General features: G+C 36.1%; 1 protein-coding gene across 6 annotated transcripts in view; it reads left to right on the forward strand.

Moving 5' to 3' along the window:
* MARCHF1 (membrane associated ring-CH-type finger 1) overlaps nucleotides 1-23,882 on the forward strand; it is a 250,495-nt gene that overhangs the window by 86,698 nt on the left and 139,915 nt on the right. For 3 of the 6 annotated variants that reach the window (XM_074866553.1, XM_074866557.1, XM_074866558.1), the window contains exon 1: nucleotides 18,802-19,211. The exons of 1 other annotated variant lie outside the window; for it this stretch is intronic. Coding sequence is in view for 3 of the 5 variants with exons in the window: in XM_074866558.1 (XP_074722659.1) it covers nucleotides 19,113-19,211 (99 nt within the window). In the remaining 2 variants the exon portion in view is untranslated. Of the gene's footprint in view, nucleotides 1-18,587; nucleotides 18,731-18,801; nucleotides 19,212-23,882 lie in introns of those variants that run through there. 2 more of the 6 variants (XM_074866555.1, XM_074866556.1) reach the window with 2 other exon arrangements.

Here is a 23,882-nt window from a genome sequence, read left to right on the forward strand (position 1 = left end):
AATGGGTACAAGCAGTGAGTACCTCTGACTAATAGTGTTTATTTTTTATTTTTGATTGGTCTAATGTTTTTCAAATTTAGTAGAAGACAACTTCTTAGTTTATTTTCAGTGTTGTGGAAATATACATTAATTAAATCTATAATTCTTTTTTGTCATTAATAATAAGCTTCTGGTTAATTATGTGTTGGTTTACAGAATGTGTGGGTGGTAATTATAAATGCTTTGATTCCCTCATTTAGTATGGTGTGGTCATAGTATATGCTTCCAAATTATGCAACAAGATTTGGCTTCACAGCCTTCCTCAGACTGAGCTTGCCTCTCTCCCTCTTGAAGTGACTATCTTGACTCTGCTATAGAAGTATCTCGGAAGGGAAGGAATGAGTACTGTTATATAGCCTGTCATTTATATTTCACCTGCTTAGTTCACTTGTTGGCTGTTGCGCCACAATTAATCCACTGGCAGGAAAGGATACCTGGAATTAAGAGCTGAGGAAAATTCTTTTTACCGAGTCTGTTTCCACATAGTTGTTTATCCTGCAAACAAGATTTAACGCACTTTAAAGCAAGAGTCTTAATGGTCTTAGAAAAAGTGCAAAGAGAATTCTCTTTAGCTTAATTCACACCACTTAAGAGGTACAGCAATTTTGGGTGACGTATGGTATTATTATGCTGTACATCTACATCTCATACTACCTGGCTTCAGGCAAAAAACTGTTATTTCAGCTTCCCAACAGTTCAGCTCCTGCATTGATAATTTGCACAGTGTGGAGGGATTGTATTGACGTAGAGATGCAAGAGGTGCAGCAGGATCTCCAGAATCCCCACCCAAGGACGTTCACCTCTGTGGAGCTGCACGAGGAACTTGTTTTGACCCATTGAAAGCAGAACACTCCTGAGAAACTTCATATTGGTAGAGAAGCAACTTAGGATTTCTTTCTTTGTGTTACTTAGAAGTTGATGTGTCACTAAGTGCTGTGTCTCCCTCCTCTGGAGACAGGTTTAAGGGTGACTGTCTCGGGAAATGGCATTCTGCAGGGTCACTCTTGCCATTGTCTGTTGATACAGTCTGGAGGACTGTAATAATTGTGGCCCTTTGTGCCTCCACAAAACTAGAGAGGATAATTATGAGTATTTATTAATGTAACGAACCAAAGACAGCAGTGTTTTTGTGGGCTGGTTCATGCGAGACTGGTCTATGGATTCTGTGTTCCTGCTGCTACTTTCCAGTTTCCTGGAAAAAATGTGTAAGTTCTTGGCTCTAAACTTAGTAAATGGGAGAGACAAATTATACTTCTGTAATTATTTTGATTGCAGTTTGATTGTTGTAGTATATTTCAGATAAACCTACAGTGCATGAATCATAAGAAATTACTAGCTAGAAAATAATGTTACAATGCCAAGAGGTGCTTTTACTCCACAAATAACTAGTTAATGTCAGTGGCTGTAAGTTGTTTTTGTTGGTTTTTTTTAATCATGTGTGCATTGAAAGACCATTCATTGCCTTTCTACTATGTAGTAATCTCTGATAAGTTGCTTGTATTTTTAGATTTTGTATGACTTATGTACTCCTCAGGCTTTAATATATCCTTTTCATATAGTTCTTGCTTTGTGAATAGTTTCAAAGTGACCGTGACTGTAAGCAGAAGGTTTATTTAAGCAGTAAGTAAACTAAAGAACAACATCAGAAATTACTGTCAAACTGACAGGAGGGCAATGGGAATACTAATACGTTTCCTGTGTAAGTGAGCAAAACTTGTCTGTGCTGCTCTCTGCAGCTTTCTGTTAACTAGGAGCTAGTAAGTATTAGCAGCTTGTGGGTTTTTTTGCTTGACTAGCCTGGCAGTGTGTGTGTATATATATGCATATATATATATGTAGCATATATTATACAGAGCTGTGTAGAAGACCTTGAGAAAACAAGATTTTATGCATTGTTGCCACCTCGCATTATGAGCATTGTATAGCTGTTAGTGGTGCAGTCCTGGCCCTTTCAGGTTCAATTATCTTATTAGTGGTAAAATTGGAAAAATATTGCTGGGAGATGGTGATTGTGTGTTTAAATAGCTAAAGTAAATACTTATAACTATAATCTGTAGTTTAAATATGACTAAAATTTCTAGCAGGTACAGCTTGCAACATTCCTTGGCCATCTTGTCCTCTAGTTGGGGACACGGCTGGACTACAGCTGCGTGCTTCCTGCCTGCACACGAGGGTTCCCTGCCAAGGCATCTAGCACAGATGTAGATAAGAGAGGAATGGTGGGTCTTATGAAGGGTCTTATGAAGGGACAGCTGGGGACTGTTATTAAGTCCTGTAGTGCGCAAATAACCTATATACTTTCAACTCTGACCTGGAATGCTTAGGGTGCTGAGGGCTAACTCTAGCAGTTTTTGGAATAAGCACCACTGAAAGTTTAAGCTACAATGACATGAATCCTTATCTGTCCGTGTGCTCTATCTCAATATAAAGATCTGATTTCATTGCAACTTGGACAAGATCGTGTAGACTGCCTTTACAGACCATGGAGAGACAAACACATGCGTATACACAGTTTCAGATAGTTAAGGATTAGAAGTAGCACACTGTACTTGTGGGTGGTGCCTAGTGTCTTCTGACCAGATGAACTGGACTCCAGGAGTAGCTAGATGGCACAAATGCATCATTGTATAAATTTGGAAGGTACTATTCCCGGAATGTTTTGCAGCATTCATTCAAGAATTCCTGCTAAAGTGAAAACTTCCACTGATAAACTCTTTTGTGTAAAATGTCTAGAAAGTTAATTCCTGAGGGTAAGTTAGCACTAACTGGTGTTAATTTCACTGAGTATGGAATTTGTCCAGACATCTGGCTTAATAGAGGAGAGTAGCTGCTTTGGAGTGTAGACTCCACACACTTTAAGTGGCTAAGGTTAGATGGTGTATACACCTTTCCACTCTTTCCCCAGTGTATATCAGTCGAAGAAAGAGGATTGCAACCACTTCCATTTTGAAGTGAACTTGGCTTCCATTTTCAAATGATCTGTTGAAATGGTGACAGTAGTGGACATGCTAAAGTAGTAGGTTAAATTATCTGTAATGACTCAGTTTGGCTTAATTGACATTAGAGGGCAGGAAGATCCTGAAATGATCCTTACAGCCTCAGTTTCCTAGATGCTCCCATCACGAGTGTATCATGGTTTCACCAGATATGAGTGCCTGGCTTCCATCTACTTGAACACCCCTGAGAAGAAAGAATAGCTGAGTCTTCTCTGATATGGAGAAGGAGCACAGCTGTGACACTTGAAGGTTAGAGCTTAAGGGATGCTGTAAAGTGCCTCTGCCCTCATGTATACTGACTTGGCAATGGAAGTATGTGTGTTCTACTGGAACTGTTTTTGTGTAAGATGCTATAATGCAGGCATTTCCTGAGAGGTGACAATATGTAACTGGATTGGTCACAAAGAAAAGCTGAGGTTCAGTCCTTAAGACAACAGTAATAAAAGTAAAAGCAAATTTTTCTGACCCTAGACTAACCGAGATTTTTGTTTTGGAAGAGATTGTGTGTATTTTCTTTTAAATTATGTTTTTGACATTTTTCTTCTTAAGCAAATCACACTCTGTTTAAAGAGAGCTAAATAGACAAAATAGCAAAGACCTATGCATAAGCAGAATTGTAATGAGAGAAACAGACATAAAAGGAAGCCATTATTTTTATTTTCCTGGAAGATTTCTCTAATTTGCAATTTTTTTTTAATAGTCCACATAAAGCAATTTTTCAAAGCTGTCACCATGAGTAATAATTTTGTTATATCTGAGATATCAATTTAAGTACAGCTGTAATAATACTAATATTATTATAAAATGGAATGATGCTATGTTAAACATCTTGAAGCAGGCAGATGTGAACCTGTCTGGAGAGATGTATTTATAACCAGTAATAATTAAGAATTATTTTATTAGCTCTTAGAAATCTCATCTGAGACCAAAATTGGGATTTTTTGCTAATGTATCCTAGAAACTCTTCTTTCAACAAAATGTCTAGTTGTCTTCTGATTCTTAATGTCATTGTGGCCTTAACTACAACCTGCAACTGAATGCTCTAATTTTATGCTTTGAGAATTCCAGCCTTTTAGAATTTATGAATTTTCTACCTTACAATTTCATTTAATAGGCACTTGCTTTCTGTCCTGACAAAGCTCTTCATCTACTTTTTCTATGTATCTTTCATTGCTTTATTCATTTTTGTTCCTTGTCATTCATCTCCTCCAATTAAACGATCTGTCCTTTTCATCTGTGTTTCTGCAGATAGAAATTTTGTAGATTCCATACTGTTTAAGAGAATGTAATGGGATGGGAGTGTCACAGTGAATATTTATGACCTTTTGGCAACTGTCTTTGTGAAACTGTGACAATTTCCTCAAAAAACGGAGAGAGCAAGTACATTAATAGTTTTGGGGGTGTTTTCTCATGTTTTTTTAGCATAATTTTTGCCCATTCATCCTCCTGCGTCTCCTGTTGGTTATACAAAGCTTTGATCTGCTCCTATTAAGTTGTACCTATAATATGCTTACTTTGTTTAAGTTAGAATGAGTCTTAGCAATAGTCTCTTTTGTTTGTTGCAATAAAAATACCCCAATACCCATACTTAGATGTTTTCACTATTAATTGTGATCTCTGAATGGAAGAAAAGATGGTATTTGCAGACATAAGTTGAGCACTGTTATTACTGCAAGAAGTGGGAGGTGAGAAGGACGATAAAGATTCTTTGAAATCAGCGAATTTGTTCTCCTTTTGTCGTTTTTAACAAAATATATCTGTTTTTGTTGATATTGCCTAAAAGTTCTAATTTTAATAAGACCAGGTTTTTAATTTGCCAGATATGACATGCATATAAAGAAATATCCTTTTCCTGTAGGAGTGCCTACAGTCTAAATATACAAAAACACATGGGTTGAAAATAAGATTTTACAGTTGTAGCATTTTCTTTAAACATAGCTTATTTCCTTTGTCCTTTATCCCTTGTGTTGAAAGAATGCTTCTTAAAAAGCATCTTATAAGGAAAGTTGTAAAGAAGTGTTAGTTCACTGCAAAAAAATAGTGAATATTGATTAAATGGAGAAATCACAACAATCACAACAGACAGCATACGAAGGCAGACACTCATACATGTGTCATACTCTAGTCATCTGTTGTGTTGAGTAAACTGGGCTGTAATTCAAAGGAGGGCCCTACTTAGCTTTTTGTTTCTCATGTAGCACCAGGGACGCATGCTCAGGGGACAGTGGTCAATGTCAATACTTTTCTAAAGCAAACAGTTCTAAAAATTGCAACTGTAGGGCGCTTGATCTAAAACCAGATTTGTACATGCTATTAATTGGATCCAGGAGTGGACTTCACAGCATGCAACAGAAAGGGAAAATTTTCTCTTTGCGTCATGAATGTAATGAAACTGTTGACCCAATGCCACTAATAGCTGTGGCTTAGTTGACACAATCTTGTAGCTTTTTTAAGCTAGTAGGACAGCAACATCTCAGGGCTGTGAAAAGTATTTCATTCTTAGCTGGGTAATAGGAGAGAACAAAGCTGCTTCATTCATTGCTTTGTGTCTTGTAGACACCAGATTTTTAGTCTTTCTGGTAAATGCATGTTACTGTATTGTTATTATAGGTCTTATTCTCTGTTGTGTCAATTCAGTTTTTCTTCATATCAGTGAGGGAAAATCATCTAACAAGGAGTCATCTTTTAACTGCATTTTCTATCTGAAATGGGAATTTCCGTGGGATAAGAGAGCTATAGGTTTTCAGTTAAGTTGGTTTAAGTTTATTGCGTGTGCTGGAGAAAGCCAGTGGGATAAGACTTAGGTGATAAAATATCTTGTCAGGCAGCTGAGGAATGTTGGAGGAGGCAAACAAGAGCCAACTAGGAGGAAGTTCTGCAATCTATTTATGAGATAGGATGTTATTTTAAGGTAAATGCACCTTAAAATACTAAAATCTACAAAGTGTTTATCAGTGGGTGATATTAGAAAAAGTGGTAATCAGAATAAGATGTGCCTCATTAGTTTTTGTGAACATTTAAAGGTGCAGGCTTTGTTCAAGGTGCTTTGAGACTAATCTTTCTGGGAAACACAGAAATGTTATGTGTGCATCCTTTCCTGAAGAATTAACAATACTTCCCCCAGCTAATGTTTGGCTGAAATGCCGATTTTGATAACCTTAGCAAATGTTCAGATTCTGCTTCAAAATTATTATTTTTTTTTAGATCTCTTTTATTTTGACCTGAACTGAACTGGTCCATTGCTGCCATGAAACACGTTTGATATCTAATGTGTCTTTCTTATGGTAAAACAAAAAATTCACTGAATTCTGTTTGAATAAAATCAAGGACAAATCAAGAAAATATTTCAAAGATATTCAGTATAGATTAAATCCATCAGTAAGTGAAAAGGATACAGTTTTCAAATACGATCCTAGTGAATTTTCCAAGGAATTTGGTGCCAAATCGCCTTTGAAATTTAGCAGGCACAAGCTTTTAACTTAATTAGACTCTTCAGGAAATCCAAAGCCTAATCCCCTTTTTAGACACCTAATAAGTAGTATCCAAAGTGGAGGATCTTTAGGTGCAGAATTCAGAAATACTCTTTTAAGAAAGGGCTGTTTTTATTGTTTGTGAGCCCTTTTTTAACTTTGCAGCTAGCATTTGTTCCATTATTTTTGTGCGTTGAAGAAACAGGTTTTCCACACACATGAGCTGGAGTGTGTGTAATGTGGTCTGGTATCTGCATATAGTGTCTGCTTTGAGATGGATGTCACCCTTGTGAGTACCTTAATTATAATGAAGATATAGTCACTGCTTGCAATATTTATTACTAGAAGATGTCTGTAAACTTATGCTGTAAATGATCTTGAAATTTGCAGCTTTTCGTAGTTTCCCATTGAGAAAAGTTTCTTCTGGGGAGAAAAAAAGGTTTGACTCGGAATTCAAATACAAATGATAACTTCCTGTTATATCATTTTCAATCCATGTATTCATTCACCCAGTGGGAACATGCTTTTAAGGGTGGTACTTTGCAGTGTAAGAAGCATGTGATGCTTGTGCCAAGGCTGAGATTTTGCTCATGTCTTCAAGAGTAGCTTTTAAAGTTCAGAAGTGGATACATGGGAGTGATTTCACATCTTGGAGGTGTTACAGTGTAATCCTGACTTTCAGAGCTTGGGTATTCATGTTGGTCAGAGAATGAGGAAGAAAGATGTACAATCTGAACTAGCATGCACGAGTGATTAGCATACTTTGCAGTCCTACAATAAAATAAGCTAATACTCTCTGATTAGCATGTGAAGATGCAATAAGCCTCTTAAATGTCCAGTTTCCAAGTTGCTGTTTAGCCCTGATATTATGATGAGAATCTCATGAGCTATTCAAAAGCAATATTATTTTCATAAAGCTGAGCTTTATAAAGGTAGGGTTTCTTTTGCAGAATATAAGTGGTGCATGAACTGTTGGTAGTGTTTGGAACTCACTCTTATGCTGCATTTTGAAGAACTATGAAATTCAGGCTTCTGTGTAAATAAATATATATACAGAATATATGTGTTCTGTATATGTTGTCGTCTTATGTTGAGTTCTGAACACGGATGAATTTTACCCCGTAGTGAACACACATGAAGAAAACAGTTGTAACAGTTAAGTGTTTTCTGTCCTTTTCTAGCTACTGAGTATATACTGATCAGAAGCTTTAAAGGTTTATGTAATTGTTATTTCACACCCCAGATTCCTAGAAAATCTTAGAACTGTTCTGCTGTAAAAATGTATGCGATAATTGCTGGTTTGATAAGATACTCAACAATGTATAATAAACTTTTTATCAGTATGTGATGTGAAGAAACTGGTTAACTTTATGGCACAAGGAGGGTAGGTAGTAAATCTTCAGTCCTGAGAATGAATTTATTAGCTGTTTTTAAGCAGGAGATTGACAAATCTGACCATTAATTTAGGCTCTTAATAACCTCTTCTGACTTTCTTTAAAAAATGCAGTTGTTCACTGAGAAAAACAAGAAAAAACCTATTTGTATCTGAAAATATTCTTAGGAACGATGACTTCAGAAAGTGTACTGGAGAGCAATTGCAACTTTTCTACTGATTGTTTCTGATTGATATGGGCAAATGATGAAAACTTGTGCTCACCAAAGGTGAAATAGCTCCGTGGAGAAGCTTGGCACTCTGAAGTGCTTAGTGGAACTTAACGGAACTGTAATTAGTATTGGGTCTTCTCAGGTTGGATTTTCTTCCAGTGCTTAAGCATTGGTGCGATTACATAGCAAAGAGCTTTTCATAGTATCCTCACATTGCACAGGAATTCACTATAAAACTTACTACATTTATGTGGTACTGAAGATAATTCAGTTCTTTGTTGAAGCTTGAAAAACAGATAAATGTAATAGCACATTATGTTTAATCTTATCTTCCAAAGCAAAACATGCAAGCAGAGGTAAAATAAAAGTATAATCAGATTAATCTTGCAATGTTTAGAAAGCTGGTAATGGTAACACAAAGAAATATATGACTTAAATCTGTGGTAGAGTTGTGTTAATTGGGAATGAATATTTAAAGTACATAATCTGCAGAAATCCATAGAATTGCAATGATTTGCCTGGGTGTTTATTTTGAAAGATGTTTTTCCTTTGGGAAATTATTTTATCATCAACCTTCTCCTGCCTGCCCCCCATCTGAATTACCACTGTTAGACACCTAATTCCATGGAAAAGTAACAAACAAAACAAACCCCTGCAAAACTCTTGATTTCTTCATCAGTAAGTACCATGTAAACACCTGAGTAATTCGTATTTCAGTACTCCTCTTCAAAAAACGTTCATGGGTTTGATAGTAACCACTGGATCCTTCAGAACAGGAGCTTGAGGGATTTGTTTTCTGAATCTGCGTCCACTACAATTTAAAATGAGTGCTATATTGTGATAGTAAACTCAAAGTTAGTATGGCAATGCCCATCTAAGTCTAATAACTAATTACAGAATTAGGTGTCATAACAAATTATATTTGGTTAGAAATTAATATCTTTGCAATAGTTATGTGGCTCTGCTTTTGGTATACTTCCACAGCTTTTAGGTGAAATTATAAACTTAATCTTATATTTTTTGTCTTGTACTGTAATAACACTTTGAAGTTCTCTTTATGTGGAGAAAATAAAGAAGGATGAAGAAAGGCTTGTGTATGTGTAGGCAAATGTTGTATCACACATTTTTAAACTGAATTATCTTTGTTTAATCAGAAATGTAGTCCATGTTTAAGAACCAACCTTTTCTGACTTCATTAAGCTTCTCAGGCATGTAGAGTTTCAGCCAGGGAATGTGCTTTGTTTTGAACTCAGTCAGCAACCCCTATAAAAATGTTTAATTAACTTTTTGCCAATGTCAATATAGTACTATTATACTCAGAAGGCTGGATGAGCCCCCTCTGGTGGCTCATTTACATTGAAGTTCTGTTCTTTCCTTTCCTTAAGTATCTGTTTACTAAAGCAACCAAGGCTGCTGACCCTAGGTATCAGTAAGGCATCAGTTCCTTGTGGGCTTATATTTTAATTGAAAAACATCAACAATTTTCTTACAGAATGAAACACCAGCATTTAAATTCACAGGAGTTTCAATTTGTTAGCAAAATAAATAAAGAGGTACTGGGTAACAAAAGTAAGCAAATAAAACTGAATTACTTGCTCTAGTCTAAATCACACATTAGATAGGTGGCAGTAATTTAGGAGTGGCATCCACTCTTAAACTTAGGAAATATTTGGATATTAAAGAAAATTATTCAAGAACGTGAAGTCTGTTCTTTTAAATTGGTTTAATCCTTAAGCTGAACTACAACTTGAGTTAAAATAAATCTTGATATCAGAGTTCATTTAAGCTATTTCATAACATTAAAGAGAAGCATAATGCATCTCACATATAGTCTTAATATTGTCTTAAGTCACATATTTTCTTAAGATTATGGAGCCAGGAGACTTTATGGGTCAAAACCACCAGCAAGTTTAAAGTGAATTTGCCACCTCTGTAATGTTAGTTTCCACAGATCCTTTCAAATTACATGCTCTTGTTATTTAATGGGATCCTTATCATACTGGTAATGAACCATCCTCTCTCTGAAGCAGTGGGAGAAGTTTCAAAGCCAAACAAACAACGTGCAGACTGGACATGAGGTTAAAAATTTGGTTCAATATAGAAGATACCTTTTATTAAGGTATTTTCAATAAAGCTGATTACAGAATAGAATATTAAAAAAGTAAAGAAATTATAGTTCCTGGAATATGAATATTTAGCCAAAGACAAAATCCTGCCCAGGTTTTTCTGAAAGAAAGGAGAAGGAGGGGATCACAACAGATGAGAATAGGAGGGAAACTGCATTATTTTAAGCTTATAAAATAGAGATGTAAAATATAGGGAAAAATACCGTATAATCAACAATAGACACCTGTAGAAAGTTGAGAAGAAATATAAAAAGTGTTTTGAATGAATATTCATTTGCATTTTTTAATTAATATCTTGCATTTTTTCATGTCCCTTAAACATTCTAGCAGCTGAGATTCACAAAGCAAATAATGATTAGCAAGCATGGAAAATCTCTAAAAGTAGACTTTCAATATTCACACAAATGGACCTGGTTGTAAGATTTTATTTCTGATCACAAACTGTGCATCTGTCTTCATTCTTTGTCAAATAATGATTGAGAGCACGGTTCATAGTATAATCTCCAATATTCTGTGCACCTGAATAACTGCATTAAAACCAACCAACCAAACCAACAAACTTGGTCTGGCAGTCTAATTATATGTAGCCAGTAACAGAAGCAGGTGGGTTAGCAAACAATAATTTCCTGTTGTGCAGTTTTTTTAGAACAGTTTCCTACCATGTCCAAGTTCAGCATCTCCTTGATGTTGGTGATCAGAACTTTGAGAAGTGGCAAGTCTAATTTTTGAGGAAATTACTGGTGTAGTTTGTTCAGGACTAAGAAGAATTGGAAATATCTTGCTTGGTGCACCCTAGGACTATGTTTTCATTTTTGCAGCTGATGATAATTAACATTTTCCAGTCATCCTTTGATTAAGAAATATGCTGATCCTTCTTATCAGTCTGTGCTCCTGGCTGCTATCCAAATTCTTTTTCCTGTTCTACCAGTGCCGTAACTGTGTTGCTTGTGCTACTGAACTTCATCCTGTTTCTAACGCTCTCATCTAGAAGATTGTCCAGGTATTCCTGCTTTGTGCCCTCCTCTGTGTTGACTGATAGCTTTGAATCTTGGCTAAGAACTTGAGTCCATTCTTACCGAATAATGCTGGAACTCTTTTAAGATTGTTGTATTCAGGTTTGTAGCATTTAACCTAAAACTAAGCAGGTGGATTCCACTGCTTGCCACATTTTGATGTTTCTGTTGTAAAGACTGTTAACAACCTTCTGTTAGAGAGCTGTTAAAATACCTTTTACATGTATGTCATTAAGAAGTAGGAAATAATAATGGGAAAAATAAAGGGAAATAAAACTTTAGGTGGCAATGTATTTATTTACCCTCTACCCTTTAACTTTAGTAAGTAATTTTTTTCTGTAGTAAACATAACCAAATAACTCAATAGCCATTTCCTGAACAACTGGACTTGTATTTGTGCTTTGAAGTAGAACATGGATAATAGCATTTTAATTTTGTGTTTTTATGCTGGTGGACATGTACAGCTAGACAGCATGGCATGCAGATTACTTCCACCGGTACAAAACCAGCAACATCATTTCAGACAGTGTAATTTTATGAAATGATACCACCTTTATATTGCTGAAGGTCAGCAGTGTTTGTAAGCAGTGATGGTTGAGAGGTTGGTGTTCATCATGAAGGTAGAACTACCTGAACTGGGGAGGTGATAGGACCTCTTAGCACTTGTGGGCATAGACATAAGGTAGGTACTGCAAAATAGAATAAACATGGTACAATCCCTGTCTTGTGTAGTGAGTGGCTAAGTGTCACTGCAGTATAAATAGCAGTTTCTTGAGTGGATGCTTTAACTGCATAATTTTATTTCTTTTGTAGTGTAAACTGGTTAAATACATAGTGTGCCCATTCTATGTAAAAGTTTGTCATTGACTTTCTGTTTGTTTTTATAAGAAGTAGCTACATTTAAACAAAAATTCCAAATTATCACTCTAATTTGTGAGACAAACGGGCTGTTCAAGCTACTGGCAGTTTGTAGAACTTTGCAAGTCTTTCTTTGTACCTTATTTCACAGGGACACTGTAGCATGATAAGTGAAGAGTACGCTTGGTTTAATTTAGATAAACAGTGCAAACACTGTATTGAAAGTATCCATGAAGGTTTTTGTGTTTAACAGTGGAAACCAGAAGTTGTTTTTAATTCTGCTATCTAGGAGATAATTACTGTAATTGGGTTTAGCAGCCAGCGGCTAAATTTTATCCAATTTACCACTGTTCATATCTCACTTTCATCAAATCTGTTTCAGCTAGGTAAACTTTTATTTGATGTACTGGACATATTTTAATCCAGTCTCAGCTATTAGTTTTCAATTTTTTAACTTGCTTTTTGACTTGTAGCCTTCCATGACCTGGGTTTTTAGGTGTTCTAAAACTGCTTAGGCAGTATATCTGCACAACTATGCAAGTGGCAAATAGGTTCTTCCATGTTTGCACTGACTTCTATTTTAGCCTCTCCATGGAGAAGACCTGTGCTTAGTAATGCTGTTGAAGAAATGATGTGTAATAGTGTGCAGTGTCCTGTGAATGGCAATATAGAAAAAAATATACAAAGACATTAACTTGAAATTTTTAGTTGATTACTTCTTTAATACCTTTAATACACCTATATTCTTATTACATTATGTGGTATTTCTCAACACTCCAGTCAATTATGAAGCTAAAAGAGGGCAATGGGGAAACCTGCCAAAATCCCCCTGAGGATCTAATAACATGATGGCTACATTCAAGTCTATATAAATTCCATATAGCATTTAAAAAGTGACTTCTAATATGACATCTCACATCCATTTGTTTTAATTTGTGAAGAAGGCAAATTCTATTCACCTTTTTTAAACAACTTCTAAATTTTGCTTTTGATGAGGACTTACTTGCACAAGACTTCTGCCTAAAACTCTTTTGTTCCTCGGGCTTCTCCATTTGGAGCCAGCCCACAGTCCAGAACAGTATTTAAGACATACTGGCCCAGATAGCAGAGAGCAACATGTTTTCCTATTCAGAGGCAAAGATATCTGGAAACTGGTCCATGCTGCTTTGAAATATTTGTATTTGGCTAAAGATATCTTTCATATTTGCTGTAATTCCATGACTAACTTTGTACTGCAGTAGGTTTAAACTTTTTTTTTTTTTTTAAACTGTGAGGGATGGGAGAAGATCTGAAGGAATTTTTCATTTATCTAAAAATTTCATTTGGTTCTAGTGTCATGTAATTCAAGGATGCTGTGAAGCCCAAGGGATTGGTTTACATCAGTCGTGTTTGGTCTGCATTAGACAACTGCTAGCTGCATTTTTAATTGAGGTGTTAGAAGCTTCTGCTAGTTAAAGTGACTGTACTTCATCTGACTTGATCAGTGTCTAGTACTGGTATCCACTTCCACAGCTGCTGTAGTGATCAGACTTGCTTCTCTGTACCTAAGATGTACTTAAGAATATAAGACAGGCTGAAAGTCACAACAGGTAGCTTCCATTAAATTTGCTAATATCAGTGAGATCTGTGTTTTCTTTTTTTTTCCTCTCAAAACTTTATGTAACAGAGTAACTGCTACTTTAAGGGAAAGAAAACCACATTAGTACTTTGTGAGTGAAAGTGGGTTCCTGTCCAACTTTTACTTCTTAGTATAATATATTAAATTTTATACTGATTGTCTGTGTGGAGATTGCTTTAATCTGAAATATCTGCAGAAAAGGGAAAAATTGTGTTTAAAGGGTGTTATTAGAAGTTTATATATATATATATATATATATATAGTTGTGTGCCTGTATGTGTAAATGAATAAAGGCCTCTGAATACGTGCTGGTATGTGCTGATACAGTTTTGATAGCCTGACAAAAAACTTTCATTTAAAATTGTAATCAGGATTCTTTTCTACAGAACTTATTCATAAATTCTTTTGAAATCTGCCTCCTGACCATACCCCTTACTATTATTATTATTGTTGTTGTTGTTTGCAGTTGTTACATGCTTTACCCTTCAGTAATTTTGTCATCAGTGCAGATCAGAGGTGAGAGGCTCAATTGCTTTGATGTACTTGTTAATATCAGTGGGAAATGGAGTGGATCCTTTGCAGTAATTTTGGGTTACAGATGACTTTGTACTTTATACAGGGATATATCCAGGACTGCAGTGCGTTTGAATGAAGTAATGGAATATTATTGGGTTCAAACTCTTCATAAAACCACGTTGTTTTGTTGTCTTCTCAAATAAAATTGTGATGAGAACAAATGAGGTGGTAGAGTAATACTTCCTTTCATCAATTTCTTATTAAGGAAATGAAGGTAATAAATGCTGAAGATAATATATTAAAGTGACTAGGACACTGAAGGTGTAGAGCAGAGGCAACGTAAGATGTTTGTAGTATATAGAAAACATGTTAATAGGTCTGAAAACATTTATGAGGGTGTAAAATCTCCCCAGTTAGATAGTAAAGGGAACGTAATACATACAGTGTATGTAACTTTTCTGTATTATTTTTGAGGACAGTGAAACTTATTCCTAGATCTCAGGACTATAGGCTATCGGTCTGTACCTTTTTGTACATTGTGCATTCATAGCCAATGTATCTTTCTGACAAATAATGTGGACTCCAAACTACCAACTTCTAAGTGTTTTATGTCCACTTTTATTTTGAAATTCAATATAGCTTTTGATTTAAAGATCATATAATGGCTACAGTACATCTTATTTAAAGAGGATTTTATGCTGAGTAAAAAAGAATTAGAATTACCTGTTCCTGATAAAAGAAAGTGCTATTTATGCAGGGAAGCTTATTATTATGCTTTCTTTAATTCAAGAATCTTGCAAAAATTTGGGATTCAGTAAGTGACGGCATCAAGGCAGAGTGATTATATATAGGCTGCCAGTAAACTGGCAATACGCTAGTACAGTGTTTCCTTGTAACTGTGTTACAAAAGGGGTTGTTTTGCTGTTTTTCATTCTCTCGATGCTTACATCGCCACGGTCAGACCATTAACCATTAGTTGATCAGATTCTCTTCTTCAATGCAGTAGGCTTTTGTAAACAGCTATGGTGAGAAGATAATGTGCTCCTCATTAAATTAAAACAAAAATGTTGTGTGTGTATGTAGGGTTAGAATTCTGATCCCTTTTAATTGTCTGATTCTTATGGAAATGCTTCCAGGGATGGTTTTCAAAGCAAATGTACGTGTCCTGAGTGTGAGAGAGGACATAGTACCCTCAGAGCCAGGGGTGGAGGGAATAGATGAAGAGGTTGCATGTGTTGCAGGCTAGAGCAGAAACACACATTGTAGTCCACAGCTAGGGAGCAGATCTGCATTGTGAAACACCAGGAAAATGGTTCCTTTTGTCTTGATTTCCTTCGTGGTCACCTGACTGGTACTGTTCATAAAGTGCGTACCAATTACTAAAAATTAGCTTGGATCCCTTGACTTTTCTGAACTGGGATTAGTAGGGTTTCAAACTGTAAGCAAAAAGGGGAGTACATCTCTCTTCTGTAGTTACTTGCTTCAAGAACTGCACCTTATATTTCTGTAACTTAAATCAGTTACTGATGGCCCACCCAACACATATCTCTCTTCTCTGACACATCATTTTCATCTGCTCCAGGTCAGCAATTCTCTTCTGTTACTGTCATCCCCTCGAGGCTGAAACCTCATCTAGCTGCTTTGCACAGCAGCGCTATACTTCACCAAGCAGCTGTCACGCTGTCCTTCTGGTGAGGCATGGCACCAAATGATGACTTTTTGGGTGGTATGTTTTCCCAAATTAGCATTGTTTAAGTAGAATGTCACAGGCTGATCTCCATAGGGAATGGATGGAAGTTACCATATTTTCTAACAAAGGGGTGTGTGTATATATATATATGTATATAAAATCACTTTATTTACAACTTTGAAGTACTTTGGGACTATGGGAGTTAAAACACATTGTAAATTGAAATCAGTAGTTTTGTTGTTTCTGCAAGGTGTGCTCTGATGTTGGCCTGTTGTTTCTGAGATCATAGATGTATTAACACCTATGCAAAAGCTTTATGCTTTATAATTTTATATAGTAAAGTTAAAAAAGCTGAGGGAACACTAAACTCAAGTGTGGGACACAAAAACAATCCTAATCCCACCTCTGCCACTGACTTTTATGCTCTGCTTTTGGATAGGTCCCTTATCTTTGTGGAGAGCGTGATGCTCTCCATATTTCTATGTGTAGCGATATGAGGCTTGATTGTTTTGTGACTTGATTTAGCACTTGGACTGGGAAGAACCATGTTCAGCATATGTACAGTGAGGGCAATCGCATGTTAATATGCAGTCTCCACCTGGTGAAGAAATGTAATTAGTGAAACAGTGAAGCAGAATGCAAGCATGGATTTACTTGATGGTAAAGTATACCCCTTGATTTGGACTAGGGTTTTTTTTGTTACATGCTTTTTAATAGCATAGGTTCACTGTGGTGGAAAAAAGGGTCACAAGACTTCATCATTTTAAAAAGAACTAAGCATATCTCACTCTTTAAGGTCCTTATTCTGGCTAACTCAAACAGACATGGAGGAGATTAAAGAGATTACTGGTTAACCTAGAGATCTCTGATTTGAATCTCAAGTTCAGATTATTTAAAATGCAGAATTATTGGCACAGTATCAAAAGGCAGGTTGACTTTTTAAAATTTAACTGAACGTGGAAACACACACGACAGGAATGCTCCATTTTAATATCTCAAAACCACTAGTTTTCTATCAGTGCTTTTATCGAAGAGGTAAGTGATTATCATGACAAAGCAGAGCCAGGTTTAGGGATTCTTAGTCTGGTTGTTCCTCTGTGGACGGAAATGAGTTTGTACCTTTAAAACTTTCTGTTAAACTAATAAGGAATTTCCTTATACATTATAGTATTGTTTAAGATTAACAGTTAAACTTTGCCAGTCTGGTATATGACATTTCTTGTCTTTGAATACTGCTAGAATAAATTTTTGTATTACAGCTGTTTTGGTAAGTGGGAGCTTGTCTTTTTTTCCTGATTTATGTTCAAAATTCAGAAAAATCTCCCTGTGTACATTGGAAGCTTTTAAAATATACATTCAAACTAATTTGGAAATATTAAAGATGGAATAAGCATGTAAATTATAACTAAAAATGCATAAATGAACTGTGTAAATAGCAGTAGACTTCATTTTATTCTTTGTAAATCTATTTCATGACTATAGATATATATGTATATATATGGAAATATAGGTAATAAATATATAGATATAAAAATGTGCACACGTACACACATGTGTCTTGCAGCAGCTGTAAAGTCCTAGTACAGATTACGATTCTTAAGGCATTTGATAAACCCTTGTATTAGTGTGTCGATATACCTTAGTTTAAACGAGTGACGTAAAACTGGAATGGCAGCGTGAACCAGATCCCAATTTATCTCTGGCTAGTCTCTTGTAAGCTCTGTTAACTCAGACTGAAGAATAGTAAGTAGTGGAGTAGTGAATCAACATATTTTAAATCCTCCCCACATGGCTTTGTAAGAAAATCCAGGCTGTATATAATGCCATTATTTCTTGTTAGAATTCCAACTGCAACTGTATACAGCTAGAAATAAAGTTGATTTATTTCAAGGCCTGGGTATTATTATTTTTTTTAAGTGTCAACATACTAAAACACTGTTAGTGTTTGCTCTGCTTTTGGGGTTTTTTTCTGCTTTCATTCCTGTATTATTTATACAATGCTAACAATTTGGCTTATGATTTAATGATTTCTTTACTATTTTTAATCAAAATCAGTTTTGCTTGCATTCTTAATATTTATCAAGAATAATAAAATTTTTAAAGGAGTATAAGTGTTAAGAGTTTCCTTTCTTCATAACCATTTTTGTAGTACAGCACCTGGGACATTCTTCTATTGTTTTGCATTTTAGGGGGAGGGGAGATGGTGAAACAGTTTTCCTGGGTATTTTGCTTCTTGTAACTGAGAGAACAGAAGCTGTTAGGTGGGAGAAGCTCGTGTAAATGAGAGAGTGCGTGTGACTACTGTAAAGACACGTGTGTGTGTGTGCCTTTGGCTTGTCCTGCTGAGCTTGCTTCTGGTGATGTCTTGGGAAAAGACGAGCACAGCAAAGGGTTAACTTTTTACTATCAACCTCAGAAAGGCACATTTGCAATCCCTCCCAGTCTTGTCTTCCTTTTTACACCTCATTCGCTCACCGCTGCTCTTCACTTCAAGGCAGATCCTTTGACCTAAGCAGATTATTGTAGACGCATGAAGGACACAGCAAGCTATCCGTGCTTTTAAAGGAGGAGATTTTGGCTCCAAAATAGAACACTAAGCTTTTCAGCCTTATGCTGCTTTACCTAGTCAGCACGAGGCGGTGTCTCCGGGTGCTTAGTGGACTCCTGTGGAATCAGATGGGAAACAAAAGCAGAAGTGGCAGCCGCTGCAAATGTGGGAGCCTGTGCCATTAGAGGGAAGCGATTGTTAATAAAGGCCTGCGAGACCCGGGTTTCCTTGGTTTCCATGACAGTTATTAGGTAACACAGAAATTGAATTGTCTCCCACAATGCTCTTGGGGGGCAGGGGGGCAAGGGGGTGCTCCAGCGACACAGCAGAGGAGTTATGACTTGCAGCAACTCATCACTCTAAGCATGTGAAACTCTCTGGATTATTGTGCCTTACTTCTTTGTTTGCCGTTTCTTGCTTGTGTTTGCAATTTGCTCTGCTTCACTTTTTTTTTTTTTTTTAATGGAAGACCCTGGCATATGGTACATGGTTTCTCAAATAATATTTTCCCCTTTTTATTTAGAGCTGAGCTTGGCAAAGCAAGGATATGAACAATTATACAGGTGGGCTACTCGGGGGGAGTGAAGATATAAGGCATCCAAACAGGTATTGGCAACCTGCAGCACTGTAAAAATGCCCCTCCAACAGATTTCTGTAGTTCCAGCGCGGGAGACTGCCAGCAATGGGAGAAGTTCAATGGGCAGAAACAAAGAGAAGAGCAAGGAAGTCGAGGTAAGAGGAAGGTTTCAATGTGCTCCGGTAGGATGAGTCTGCCTTCGGTAGCCAGTGGGTTTGGCTGATCAGCAGGACGCGGTGTGCTGTAGCGTTGCACAGTACACATGGGTGCAGCGTGCTTTAGCACACTGAAGCAAGCTCCTGTGATAACATCTCAGCATTACAGAAGAAAGGAGCATATTTGGAAAAAAAAAATTATGAAGGAAGTTGCAAACTGCATTAGGGGGTTTTAATATTTGTATTTAAATGCATGGGGTGTGCTAATACTGACAGTCATTGTTCCTTATAAGCTGTCAAGTAGCAGGTTTTTTTTATAATAGGTTGGATGTAAAAGTAGTGTTAATAAGATTCCTATCTCTATTTAAAAACAACAAAAATACCATGCTAAAGTCTTTCTGTGTGTGTTACTCATAGCAAATGTAGGCATGAGCTCTGTAACTTATTCTTTATTATTTAAAAGGCATTGGTGTTTAGTTCTTTATCCTTTGACTGATTTTCTTTGATTCATAAACATACAAAAGTGTTGTTCCATCAGTAAATATCGTATCCTCTTGTTTTCCAGTTAAGAAGAAACTGTAGGTTTATATTATATTAATAGTTAGAACAAAAAGTACAGAAAATCTGCAGTTTTAATAGTATTTTTACCTGTAGGAATCTCTTTTGCTATGTATAGGTTAAACATGTATTGTGCAAGACTGAAAAAAAGAAAGACATAATTTTCCATGCCAAAGCATAAGTAGTTGGTTTATAGATGTAGCAGTAAATGTACATAACAGACATCTGCTTTTTACAGACATGTTTCTTGTCTCTGTGTTTTTCTGTTCCATCCTGCTATATGGAAAAAAGGAACTATTGGGAAAACAAACATGATGTCTTTTATCTAAGAGATTGTATGACAAACTTCCTCCCTGAAAGAAGTAGTGTTTTAACTTTCTTTTTGTGGCTCTTGTGACGTAGTTTTCAGGAAATTGTTAAGTTCAACAGATGCTTGATACTCATAACGTGTCTGTGTGATTGTGGAAAAATAGTGGTAAGCTTGCAGGCTTTTTTTTTTTTTTTTTTTTTTTTAAGATACCTTTTTTGCTCAATATTTAGCTTTTACAAGTTCACTGAATGTGATTATTGTGGTTTTTGTTTGAGCACCTATGTATAAGCAGTGTCCTTCCCTGGAAGTAGTCTCCAGTTGCCTACTGGTAGCACTGTTGTCAGAGTTCATAATGTCTAGAGATCTGTGTTTTGAAATGGAAAACTTTTGCTGTGGTTTGTTTTTATTCTTCCATTGATTGGTTAAAGATGAACGTTCAGGTGGAAACTGTATTAGGACTCAAGATGTGAAAAACAGAAGTATGTAAAGTTACCCAGCTTAAAATTGCTCTCTGCCATTCTTGCTTTAATTTGATCATTAGAGTTAACTAGAGAATACATGCAGCATTCACGCAGGGGTCAGATAAGTGTGATTAGTTAATTTAGGGGGGTGGGGGAAGCATGGAGCTTCTGAATCATAAAAATTGTCTCGTGCTTTTCTAGGGTTTTTTGTGTGAGGGCTGGGTTGCATCATTTCAGCAAGACTCCAGTATCTCAGAAAACAAAGTATTTTCTTGAAAGTTGTGGAAGTCATATATCATAAAAGAACAAAATGGCTGGAATAATGAAGTTCCTGAAAGTTGTCTTCTAAAACAAATATTAAAAAAACAAAACAACCAACTCCACAAAACTCCCAACCAAATGTAAAGTACATGCTGCTCATTCAAATGTATTTGCTTAACTGCTCTCTGCTGGGCGGAGCCTAATCATCCTGCTAGAATATCTGCTCACCCCTTAAGGCTTATGGCTGTGATTTATACAGCATAAAAACTCCCTAGTGCTGTTGCTAGAGATTGTAGATCAACTGGTGAAGACTGGTGTTTTTCACATAATATCTACAGTTTATTTAAATTATGATGATGTTCAAGTTTGTTTTGTAGATGTGATTTGGGAGAAGTGAACCAGCCTTTTTATTGTCCAGACAGATTGCTCGGACTTATGTAGATGGTCTTGTATCTCTGCAACTCCTACACAGCATGGTCCTCACAAAGAAAACTTCCTTGCTTGTACTCAGTTGTTTCTGTCTGTGTTGGTGAGGCTCTTTTGAGTTCATGGTATCCGCTAATACTGTTTCTGTGAGTACCTGTTTCCTCTGCCTTTCCATTAACAGGCATTTTGAGGTGAAGCTAAATACGGTACTTAAATGGGCTTCCTAGAGCAGTGAGAGCACCAAGCTGGTTCAGGAAGACATGAAAAAATGAAATGTCTGAAAGATCTTCCAATTGCTAGGAGAAAAATTGTTAGGATTATATGCTGAATTCTGTTATTGCTAGAGAATTTTATATGATGTCCTTACAACAGCATTAAAATTTATGAAGAAGAGTTCTGTCTAATTGCAGAGCTCACGGCAACAAACTATTTCCAAGTTCACACTGAATGATGTAAATCTGGCTCACTTAAGAACCTCAGTTGCATATGACTCATGATGCAACTCATTCCATAATGCTTTTCTGCAATTACAGATGCTCAGAGACATGCTTTATCTGAAGATTTTAATATGCGTCTATGCACACTTACAGATGATTGCCAAGTATTGGTCTATTTTTAGAATGCTATGAAGTGCGATATTAATTATGAGCCACAAGTGCCCTTAATGGATATCTGACCAATATTAGGAATTGAGGTATGACACAATGGCTAGAGGGAGCTTTTTAAGGCAGTCTTCCGATGTAGCATCCTTTGCAGGATCAAAAACTTTAGTGCAGGCTATTTCTGTAATTTTTTTTGTTGATTTGGCTCAGTAATTAGCAGAAGTTGCAGCTAACAATGGATTTTGCATCAAATTTAACTGTAGAGCTTCTCTAAGTGTAGTGTAAAGACGAGGTAGTTTTCTTCCATTTCTGAAGCAATGAAAATGTTTAGGTGTTGTATAACCTGTTGCAGCAGCTCTGCACTACATTTCCACAATTCAGGTATAATCTTCTGCTAGTTTGTTGCACTGATTTTAGGAAGGCTTAACAGTCATTAATGCTACTTCGTTTTGCCCAAAACATTTAAGTGAAGAAGCTGACTTTCTTATTCTTTTAGTAGAGCTGTTGGAAACAATTGTTGCAGAAACAAAGATCAAAGTATAGAGTATAGGGTGCATTCACAACGTGATGTGGACTTTTTTGATATTCATAGTTAATTCAGCTTTCTTCAATATTTGAGAAAAATCATTGCAGTGAAATGTGTAATTGTGTTTATGTGATAGAGAAAAACACTTGGGTGTCTGTTTTCAGAATAGTTTGTTAATAGAACCATTGTTCAAAGTCAATTAAGTCAGTAACCTAAAAATCAAATTATGTCATCAGGACTCCAAATATGTTAAGTTTTTGAAAACATAGACTGCAGTGCCTTGAGACAAGTGCCATATTAATATATGTTCCCCATTTTATATGTAGATAATATTTGTACAGTTATGCTGGGCTTCCGGTTGATCTTCTCTACTGTGATAAAAAAGGCTAAAGAAATGTATATGATTCCTGAAGAATACGGTTGCTGAAATGCCTGTTCTGGCTGCTGGTAATTTTATTATTTATTTGTAAACATACAGTGTGAAATTCGTAAAGTAGTCTCTGTTTACATTGTCTTGTGTATAGGGCATAGATTATTATTCTAAAATGTGTTAAGTACGGAAAGAAATTTTCATACAGTACAGAAAATTGAACAGGGCAACTGAGTGAAGCTTAGCAAAAATACTAACTCTAACCTAGAGTTCACAAGGGCCACAGAGTAAACTGCCATGACTACCGTGGAATAACAATCTTGAATGTTGTATGCTCAGATTGGTTAGGAGCAAGTTTATAAAAACCAACAATGAAAGTCATGGAATGGCAGAGAAGACACTTCTTGCTACCAAACTAAATTTATAGACACTATACCTTTTCAGCTTAACCATTATTTTTCAAAATGTGGTACTGGAAAATTTACATGCTGTTTTTAAAAGGATTAGCATAGCGAGCTCTTGTCCATTAGAAGGAAAAATTAGGTCTGTTTATCTGAGTGTAATCATTTCAGAGTACAAGATATCTTAATAAAGAAGACAGTGACAGATAGGAGTCAATCTTGATTTGGTTACCTTGCAAGAATTTTCATTAAAAGAAAAGAATAAAAAGGCCCTCAGAACTGTAATATGGCTTTTGGACACATTCATATGGTAGTGTGATTTGCTTGTTATAGTGATGAGTCTTATGCCCGTTGACCCAAAACCAAACCAAATATCCTGAAGATGTTAAAAATGTGATATTCTCTAGTTACTATTAACAAGTAATGAATTTGCTATGTTATTGTTGCTTTAGTTTTGTGTTTTGATGCTTTGCTCATAACTTACTGGTAAATTGTTTTCTACTTATGCCTACTACTCTTCTAAAGCCTTAATATATTTTGTTGCGCTGGCAGAGGTGATGATGGATATTTGTTTCCTTCACAGAACTGCATAGAATGTAATAAGATGCAAGGAGGAATTTTATTTTTGTCCAACGTATACAAAATAAGTGCTGCTACATTTTTGAATCTACCTGCTTAAATGTCTTTCTCTTTCCCCATCAGATCCTCACCCCAATGTTTATTGTACTTTGGCATGAAATTTAGTTCTGCATACTG

Source organism: Strix uralensis, chromosome 4, assembly GCF_047716275.1.
Source record: "Strix uralensis isolate ZFMK-TIS-50842 chromosome 4, bStrUra1, whole genome shotgun sequence".
NCBI lineage: Eukaryota > Metazoa > Chordata > Aves > Strigiformes > Strigidae > Strix > Strix uralensis.